Source organism: Passer montanus, unplaced genomic scaffold (genome assembly GCF_014805655.1).
Source record: "Passer montanus isolate IOZ18808 unplaced genomic scaffold, ASM1480565v1 scaffold60, whole genome shotgun sequence".
In the NCBI taxonomy this organism is placed as follows: Eukaryota; Metazoa; Chordata; class Aves; order Passeriformes; family Passeridae; genus Passer; species Passer montanus.
In genome coordinates, this window is record NW_024371038.1 from 1511866 (window position 1) to 1521759 (window position 9894).

The 9894-nt window shown below is 46.9% G+C and overlaps 1 protein-coding gene across 1 annotated transcript; it reads left to right on the forward strand.

Moving 5' to 3' along the window:
• The first annotated feature begins 238 nt into the window (after positions 1 to 238).
• Positions 239 to 2767, forward strand: CCN1 (cellular communication network factor 1). The gene is made up of 5 exons (XM_039727176.1): positions 239 to 373; positions 480 to 696; positions 1035 to 1382; positions 1517 to 1719; positions 1829 to 2767. Exons 1-5 carry the CDS (start codon positions 314 to 316, stop codon positions 2126 to 2128), a joined length of 1128 nt encoding a protein of 375 aa, XP_039583110.1. The 5' UTR covers positions 239 to 313; the 3' UTR covers positions 2129 to 2767.
• Positions 2768 to 9894: the final 7127 nt, after the last annotated feature.

Here is a 9894-nt window from a genome sequence, read left to right on the forward strand (position 1 = left end):
CAAATATTAAACTTCAACGAGGGAATACAACTCAAGGGCGCCCACCGGAGTGGGGGGCACAGAGCCCGGGGGTCCACAGGCTGAGGGGGCTGCTGGCTGCGCGGCCATCCCGGTCCTGGCCCGGGAGCCGGGCCCCGGTGCCGCCGGGCATCGCCGGCTCCCGGGCTCCGGGAACTGCTGGGAACCCCGGCACGGCCGGGCGACCCTGCGGGCCGCGTCACAGCGCGGGGGTGGCGCCCGCCGCCGCCTCAGACCGCGCCGGCCGCGCTCCCGCTCTCCGCTCGCACGGGCTCCCGCTGCACCGGCGCTGGACATGGGCTCCGCGGGCACCCGGCCCGCTCTGGCGGCCGCTCTCCTCTGCCTGGCCCGCCTGGTAAGTGCCGCGGATCTTCCCGCGGTCCGGGAGAGAGGGAGGGAGAGGAGGCGGGTCGGGTGGCTCCGCTCGGCTCCCGGCGCTCACCGGACGCTCCGCTCCGCAGGCTCTGGGCTCGCCCTGCCCCGCCGTGTGCCAGTGCCCGGCGGCCACGCCGCAGTGCGCCCCGGGCGTGGGGCTGGTGCCGGACGGCTGCGGCTGCTGCAAGGTCTGCGCCAAGCAACTGAACGAGGACTGCAGCCGATCGCAGCCCTGCGACCACACCAAGGGGCTGGAGTGCAACTTCGGGGCCAGCCCCGCCGCCCTGAAGGGCATCTGCAGAGGTAAGCGGCGACCCCGCTCCCCCGGGATGGACCCCGCGCCCCGCGGTGCCGGGGTTCGGTAATTTCGAGCCCATGTATGGTTATGCTTTGTTGTCGGTAGCTTGGCAGAAAGGCACATGACTTCAGCAGTCTGGAATGCGATTCAGTATGTCTGGGCTCCGCTAAACGCACATAAGGAAAAGTGATTCCTGACTAAGTTATTGTTCTGGCCCCGCGTCCCCGGGGGGTTGTAGGGAGCTCCGCCGTACATTGAGTTTAACAGACCAGCAAATACCTGCTCTTAAACCAGCGATTCCCGCCGCTCACCCCCTTCTTTCCCTTCCTGTTGATCTCTGCAGCACAGTCCGAGGGAAGACCGTGTGAATATAACTCCAAAATCTACCAGAACGGCGAGAGCTTCCAGCCGAACTGTAAACACCAGTGTACGTGCATAGATGGAGCTGTGGGCTGCATCCCGCTCTGCCCGCAGGAGCTCTCTCTTCCCAACCTGGGCTGCTCCAGCCCCAGGCTGGTCAAAGTCCCCGGGCAGTGCTGCGAGGAGTGGGTCTGTGACGAAAGCAAGGATGCACTGGAGGAGCTGGAAGGCTTTTTCAGCGAAGAGTTTGGTCCGGATGATTCCGAAGGCGAATTAACCAGGAACAATGAGCTAATTGCCATTGTGAAGGGAGGCCTGAAAATGCTACCCGGTGAGTGTGGGTTTATCTGGGTGACAGTTAAGGGGAGGAGGCTAGAGGGTGGCTAGACCTTAGACCCCAAGGGGTCTAAGAAAGAAACCTAGTGAAAGAATATATTTAGACTAACCCCTCCTCTTCTTTTCCAGTTTTTGGATCCGAGCCACAAAGCCGAACGTTTGAGAATCCCAAATGCATCGTGCAAACAACCTCTTGGTCCCAGTGCTCAAAGACGTGTGGAACTGGCATCTCCACAAGGGTGACAAACGACAATCCTGACTGCAAGCTCATCAAAGAGACCAGGATATGTGAAGTGAGGCCATGTGGCCAGCCCAGCTATGCCTCCCTAAAGGTAAATACAGATTCTCCTGGTGTTCCTCTTCTTTCTGAGCTGCTTCAGGTAGGGGGTAAAGGCTGCAAACGAATCTCCTGCTAATAACGTTATCGCCTTTCCTTTGCAGAAGGGAAAGAAATGTACCAAGACAAGGAAATCCCCCTCCCCGGTGAGGTTTACTTATGCTGGATGTTCCAGTGTGAAGAAGTACCGGCCCAAGTACTGCGGCTCCTGCGTGGATGGCAGGTGCTGCACACCCCAGCAGACCAGGACTGTCAAGGTCAGGTTCCGCTGCGATGACGGGGAAACCTTCACCAAGAGTGTCATGATGATCCAGTCCTGCCGGTGCAACTACAACTGTCCTCATGCCAATGAAGCCTATCCCTACTACAGACTAGTCAACGACATTCACAAATTTAGGGACTAACTTGTGTTGGGGGTGGGATGCAAAACAGAATTTTGAAGTACCCAGCCATGGAGGAAGGACCTTTGATGGAAGTGGTGCCTTGCCCATTTGAGGGCAACATCGAGATGTTACAGGAGTGCACTGTGCAACTGGACACTAATGCAACAGAGATTTAAGCATACTTAAAGCTTCATAATACTGGAGCAACTTTACTGCTTCTTTTTGGAGCACCTTATCTAATTATATACTGTTTTCTGTTTGTAAGTGATCAGATTAATGTTTTGTTCCGGTTATGAAAACTTTTCTATCCTGTTCAATTTAAGACTATGCTTCTTCCCCTTCCTTCAGTCTTTTCCCACTCTTTCCCAACCAAGTTGGAAGTTACATTCCTTCCTGAGGTGGGCACCTGTGGGGTGTTCACAGTGGCAGCTATTATGTACCAACTGTAGTTTAATGGCAAACAGAAATCAGTTGTTTTAAAGCTGAGTATTTTATTTATCAAACTGTAGCTTATTGTTTGTTTGTTTCCTCTGAGTTTTTTTTACCCCTTCCAGCCCCTGTAATACTGGAATAAGTTGTAAATGATTTTAATTTTATATTCAATGAATTAAAAGAATTTATTTATGGAATTAATCATTTAATAAAGAAATATTTACCTAACTACTCTTAGTACAGTATTCTGATAGGCAACAGGCTTAAATACAGCACATGCAAGAGGTTTCTTTAAAAACTTGGAATTCTGAAAAGTCTGGATTCTCTGAAAGCAAGTTCTGCTGCAGATGCAGAAATGGACTAAATAGCAAAGTCTATTTCTTTGGATAAATGATGTTTTGAAGGGATATCTGCAGTCTGCAAGCCCATGCTTTAGAAAGTATACATAAAAAGAGCTTCTTGGCACTGAATGCAAATCTTTGATAGACTGAAATGTTAATCAGACTGTCAGATTATTCAAACTGTCCTGGAATTTGCAACATAAGGTACTTCATTAGAATGCAGTGCATGCACGGTGATGTTGAACATAGGGGTGAAAATGGTCATTGGGTCTCACGTTTTTTGGTGGCTGCTTTTTCCAAATTAATACATTTCTATGGCAGAGGAATGCTTCCTACAGGCTGCAGGAGGTAGTTTGCTTTCACTAAATTCAAATTAAATGAGCTTGAAGCAATGACTTTTGTTAATCCTAATAACACAGTGATGAAAAGTAAACATACTGTTAACAAGAGAAGAATGTGAGGAATTTCAAGTACTAGTCCCAGAGTAGAAACTAGTAGCATTAGAGTAGAAAGCAAGGGAGCTACTCTTTTCCTCACATCTCCTTCCCAATTTTAAATACGCAATTACACTTTATGTTGTGAGACACAGAGGACATTTGGCTAAGCAAGGGAGCTCGCTGGCATGCAGTAAAAAAAAAGACATTTAAATAAATGAACTAGAGCAGGATCTGAGAAAGCATCCAACATTGTACATTTCTGGTTAGCCTAAAGCTGTGCTACACATAAGACTGACAGGAAACCTGCAACAGGGTATTTTCTTCTCCTTGTGTGGGTATTTCTCTGTCAAAATATTCTCCCACAATCTTTAATAAGAAAGACACTGCTCATAAAAAACAAACTGATTTTGAGATTTTAGAATTGTGAGGGGGTTTCATCCAGTGTCATCAGTTACAAGCAGAATTGGTTAAGGGTCAGTTTTTTATTAGACATAAATATCTCAATAAAATAAATAGCCAAATATCTCAGAAGCCTATCTCTGGCAACTAATGCTTTGTCTGAGAAATTACAGCCTTCCCTCTTTTCTGCTCAGTCAAGTTTTCTCCCTGAAGGCGTTCAAAAGTTGAGCTGTTTTGGAATTCACCACCTGGCCACCAGTCTCAGCTGTACCTAAACTTGTCTGTACAGTATTTGTTGACAGCAGAAGGGTAAAACACAAGGAAGCACTTTTGTTTGGCTTCTATGTAGACCCAGCACTGAACACAACATCAGCTGCTCGCTGGGAAACCATCAGGTTTACACACTGGGTTACTGTCGGGCAGGGAAGAGGATACACTGCTCCCAGACACCCAGCAGCTGCAGGCATTCCTCGCCATCGCCACTGTCACCCACACTTGAATGACATCCATCTTCACACCAACGTTAAGTCACAGCTCCCCAGAAATCACACGTACGTGTGGCTGTACTGCACACAGAGACACACGTGGCTGTGACACACGTCACGGACAAACAGCAGCCCTGCCTCGAGTGTGGCTCAGCCAGGCCCTGGGCTTTACACCCTGCCCTTTGGTTTTGCCATGTTACGGGGTGCTTCTGTACCTGCTCACTGGAAACGTGCTGTTGGAGAATAAGGGCTGTAGAGGCAGGTCAGATAAACAAAATATACTAAGTAAAGTTATCCTGATGTAAAAAGAGTAAAATGAATTACACTAAAAAAACCTGCAAGTCTTTCAAAGTGGCGCAGTCACACCAATGGTCATCATCTATATAGTCCTCTTTTCTATGTTGCATTTCACAATTACATGGCAAAACTACTTTTACAACACTATAAAGAAAATCACTGTCATTTTTTGTGTGTCATCTTTGTACTTGCTTTAAAACCTTTACATCCTCTGTTGTTCCAGCAGAATTAAAAAAACACCCCTAAGTAATGGGTGTGGATATATAAAGGATGATAAACTCAGACTCCATGAAGTGAAGCAGCAGGGCTTACAGGTTAAAGGTTCTTTACAGGTAAAGAAATGAGCACATCTATAATTGTATTTCTTGTCAAAAAAACTAAAATATCAATATCCTGCTTCTGGAGGAATACTAGGAGATGAGGAGTTAGGAACACGATAAAGAATGAACATAACAGAAAGCTGTGCATTTGGAGTGATTCAAACCCTGAAGTAAAGCCACCAGCACCGTGTGGAGCTGGGCAGAGCCGGGGCAGTCCTGACATGCCAGGAGGGAGCACGGCACTGCCTCAATCCCCAGCGAGGCTGCAGCACTGTCCCCTCCACAGCTGCCTTGCTCCAGCCACTCTGCCTGTCCCCTGTCCTGTGCCCCGGTCCTTCGCTGCGCCCTCCCAGCCACCGGCACGGGCACTCGGCCGGATCCGGTGCTGCCGCCACAAGGAGCGCTTCTCACACTACAGGTTCGGCATCGAAGGAACTTGTGTTCCCCACGCTTCCCTCCTTCATGGTGGGAAGCGCTGTAATATCGAGGTTACACATAAAATCTTCCCTACTATTAGTGAAGACAAATTTTCAGCTTCCATAAGTGCTCCATGACAGGAATCAAAATGAAAGCAGGAACACACAGACGGACTTCCATGACTACACCAAGTCCTTGTGGGATGCTGCCAGCTCGCTCCTCTGAAGCAGCAGCAGGTGGAGGTAAAGCCGATACCGTACTGTAAGTGCTCCATGACAGGAAACAAAACGAAAGCAGGAACACAGACAGACTTCCATGACTACACCAAGTCCTTGTGGGATGCTGCCAGCTCGCTCCTCTGAAGCAGCAGCAGGTGGAGGTAAAGCCGATACCGTACTGACAGTGGGACAACCGAGCTACTGAACCCTTGTGGGGCTGAGAGAATCTCTTTGTCCACACATCAATTACTGCAGAGCCCACGGAACAGGCCCACCTCCCTGCTACTCGTGGGCAGCCTCTGGGCTACGCAGGAACGGGCAGTGACCCTGTGATCAGCGGGACTGCTGCAGGAGGATTTCCAGTCCACTGAACCTGCATGAATCCCTTACACGTTTTGAGGACTGAAACAAAAAAGTTTGCAGTGGGCAGTCATTCCTGGTTGGAAGTCAAGCCTACCTACCTGCACAGAAGCAGTTAAATGCGTCACACCAGAGGCTTGCTCTTGCCAGATGCTTGGCCTTCTGAGCTGATCCTGCAGAAATGCATGTGCACAATTTAGCTCACTTGTTTAATCAGTGAAACTATCTCGGTGCAGGGCTCCAAGTGCTCAGCACACAGCAAGGGAAGGCTGTATAGTTTTACCAGCTGCTCTGCCTCAAGACAGTTCCTTTCATGTAGACATGTCCCCATTTTCACCTTCACAGTTTTTTCCTGCATATTACATAGCCACAAATAAAACAGCACACAGAAATGGGGAGCTGTCACAGTGAAAGCAGTAATCTAAAACTAGCTTTGGAGGCATTTAGAAATGCACTGCAATGCACAACTAAACTGCATTAAACTGCAGTGAGAGTTGGTATCTAGAAAATATAAATCCTGCAAAAAAGAAAAAAAATACTCCAACCAACAGAATGATACAATAAGCATCTCTCTATCTTGCTGTAAAGACCAAACACCAAGAAACAGAATAGATGGCATCCACTATGCTATGGTTCCCCCCATAAAACTACACAGCTATGACCTTGGTATCTAGAAAATATAAATTCTGCAAAAAAGAAAAAAAAATACTCCGACCAACAGAATGATATAATAAGCATCTCTCTATCTTGCTATAAAGACCAAACACCAAGAAACAGAATAGATGGCATCCACTATGCTATGGTTCCCCCCATAAAACTACACAGCTATGACTTCTATGTACACAATTTATATTGGAGAAGATCCTGAAAGACCCCAAGGCACCATTCACATAAGCAACTTCATCTGTCTTGAAGTACAACCACTTATGAGATGGAATGTAACAACCATCCCGGAGGAAAACATTACACAATTTTTTTGTAAGTTTTCATTTTCTAGTCAGAACTTCAAAGGTGGGGTGAACCCATTTGCCCAGATGGGAATCCAGCTGGGACATACACATTAACTATTTCATCTCCCGACAAATGGCAGTTTGAGTCAGAATGAAGAGACTCAATTTATGTGAGTGAAACAATCAGCAGTAGCCCAGCAGTGTTTTGAGACTACTGAAGGTCAGATCAAAAGAAGCTCGGTGTACCAGCCAAGTCAAAGGCACCAGTTTCTCTGAAACTATTAATTTCCTTCAGCATCTCAAACCAACAGGTTTGAGAACAACTCCTACTTAGTCTATTAACTTGACACAATCAGACATCAAGATGTCATGGCTGTAAAACCAGCAGTCTGTTAGGAACTTGAAACAGGAAAATGCACTTTTCTCTAGGGGCAGGTATTTGTGCTGTAGTGGAACAATGCTGCTAAAATCAATGTGGATGCCCAAGCACAGCTGAAAGTAGAGGCTAGGAAAAAAGGTCAACAAAGAGATACCACTGAGAATTTAGACCACAGAATCACAGAAGTGCTAAGCTGGAAGAGACACAACAGGATCATCAAGTCCAACTCTGGGCCCTGTGCAGGAAACCCCAAGAGTCACACCAAGAGCATCAGCAAACATCTTGAACTCTGGCAGGCTGGTGTGGTGACCACTGCCCTGGGGAGCTGTTCCAGTGCCCAATCACCCCCTCGGTGAAGAAACTTCTGCTATCCAACCTAAACCTGCCCTGGCACAGCCTCAGGCCATTCCCTCGGTCCTGTCCCTGTCACTGAGCAGAGCTCAGTGCTGCTGCTCCTCTTCCCCTCACGAGGAGCTTGTGGCTGCAGTGAGGTCTGCCCTCAGCCTGCTCCAGGCTGGACAGAGCCAGTGCCCTCAGCTGCTCCTCACAGCTTCCCCTCCAGGCCCTTCACCATCTTTGTTGCCCTCCTCTGGACACTCTCTAACAGTTCAATGTTTTTCTTACATTGTGGCACCCAAACCTGCCCCCAGCACTGGAGGTGAGGTCACCCCAGTGCAGAGCAGAGCAGGACAATCCCGTCCCTTGCCTGGCTGGTGATGCTGCTGTGAAAGTGATGGGGACTTCTTGGCAAGCTTCTAATGCCACCCATCCATTCTTTTTTGTTAGTATCTACACCTCATCCACTGACTTAATGTTTACCTCACTTTAGCACAGCTCTACTTCCGATTGGCACTCTTGGCACAACAGACAAGTTCTGCAGCTACAATACAGACCCAGCAGAGAATCTGGAAGCAAGGAATGGAAAAGGAAAAGCAGCTTTCACAGTTCTTTCTTCCTTCTCCTTGAGCAGAACAGGGATGATGGGAAGAAAGTGGCAATGCCATTTAAAAAAAAGTTTTGCTTTTCCACCAGCTGAATTGATGCAGGAACCAGCCAGCTCCTAGTGTAGTCATTTATTCTCTAAAAAGATTCCCTCTCCCTTCTCAATTCTACTCTTCCTTCTCTGGCAGATTATTTCGACCTTATTCTGATTTGCCATGCAACCACATGAACAGCTGTACTGATGCAGCTGATGCAAAAAGAAGTCTCACGCAAACAAATCAGATAAACACAATCACTACTGTGACAGTCAAATAAAAAGGAATTAATTCCACCATTTCTATCACGAGTTTACAAAGACTTTCCCTTACCCCAAAGGTAGGGTAAGTGGCTTTCCATATTTTATCACCCTATTGATTTTTTCTGCCAGAAAGCCTGCTATAGTAAGATATCCTGAAAATGCTTTTCTGCAGGAAAAGCTAGCCAGGCCAGTGAAATCAGGCCAGGCCAGAGAAACTTTGCTTCCAAAGCAACAACAAAAAATCAAAATGCACAGGGACCATTGAGGGAAAGAATCTCTCACTACAAAAGCATCACTAGAGCAAAGTCACTATACCATGGGTCTCTGAGACCTGCTGGGGTATAATGAGAACACACTTCTGTTATCAAATCACAGACAGATAACAGAACAACCACCCCTCTTTTTACCTGGTTTTACATGACATCTCTAACTTCCCTTGCAGTTTCAGTATTTCTTTTGAGTTATTTTTGCTGCCATTTCTTGTCTTGCATACATGTGACTTCTTTCCATTTCACCAGAGATTTCCAGCAAATAAAACCATATGCACTACCATAGCAACATTTTAACACAAACACAGAGCAATCTTTGTTCACTGAAGTACACAGTTCATTTCTTTTTCTCTTATTAACAGAACCTGCATCTGCATACGGTTTAACTGAATGTCATAGCAACAACATAAACATCAATTCAAGATATTTTTTCCTTTGGATGGCAGAAGAATAAATGTTTTCAGGAAAAGAGTGTGGGACTTCAAGCAGAATGAAATGTTTGTGACTAAACAGGGCCTGAAGTTACATCATCATGGCTGTATATTTACGCTTGGAAAGCCTGCTCTTGCACGGTGTTATACATTCTCAGCTCCTACAGATGTCAACAGAGAACAGCCATATCTGGCAGGGCAAGGACTGAATCCCAGCTATGCTGATACACAACACGTAGCTGGAACTTGCTATCAGCACTCCCATGAACTTAGAAATCCATGTACTGCTTCAGACTGGAGTCCACGTTCTGCACCGCGCTTTCCTCTACTGCAGAGTAAAACTGCACTGTTGACTGGAGTAACAAAAACTGCTCCAGCCTGCCTCCAAGGACCAGTGCCAGCCACACATTCTGTGGCATGACCCTCTTTTCCTCTACGGATCAACAATTCCTAATGCCAAGATAAATGTAGCAAAACTTAGAATTCAAATGTGTTCATTCAAAACTGAGCTGTTACACTGACAGGGGGTACAACGTTGTTTACCCATGACAACTCAATTATGCCTCATTCCCCCAGGAAGTTATACAAAAAAGGAAAAGAACCAAGTTCTCTCCCATGGCTGACTCAGTCCTACCTCCCAGCTATTGCTGTGTGCTTAGCTATGCTCTATTTTTGTCCTTTAGGGTTTGTGAAAGGGATGACATCATTAAGCTTTTAATTTTTTTAAGTAGTGTTTTCATTCAAGACAAGAGCCTTTACTCTTTGTAAGCTGATAGTCCTTCAGCTCAAGCATGCTGAAAAGTCTAAACATT

Coding starts and splice junctions, on each gene's coding strand:
- CCN1 (XM_039727176.1), top strand. CDS start 314: ATGGGCTCCGCGGGCACCCGGCCCGCTCTGGCGGCCGCTCTCCTCTGC. Junction 697..1,034: donor CCTGAAGGGCATCTGCAGAG/GTAAGCGGCGAC, acceptor TGATCTCTGCAG/CACAGTCCGAGGGAAGACCG. Junction 1,720..1,828: donor CCAGCTATGCCTCCCTAAAG/GTAAATACAGAT, acceptor TTTCCTTTGCAG/AAGGGAAAGAAATGTACCAA.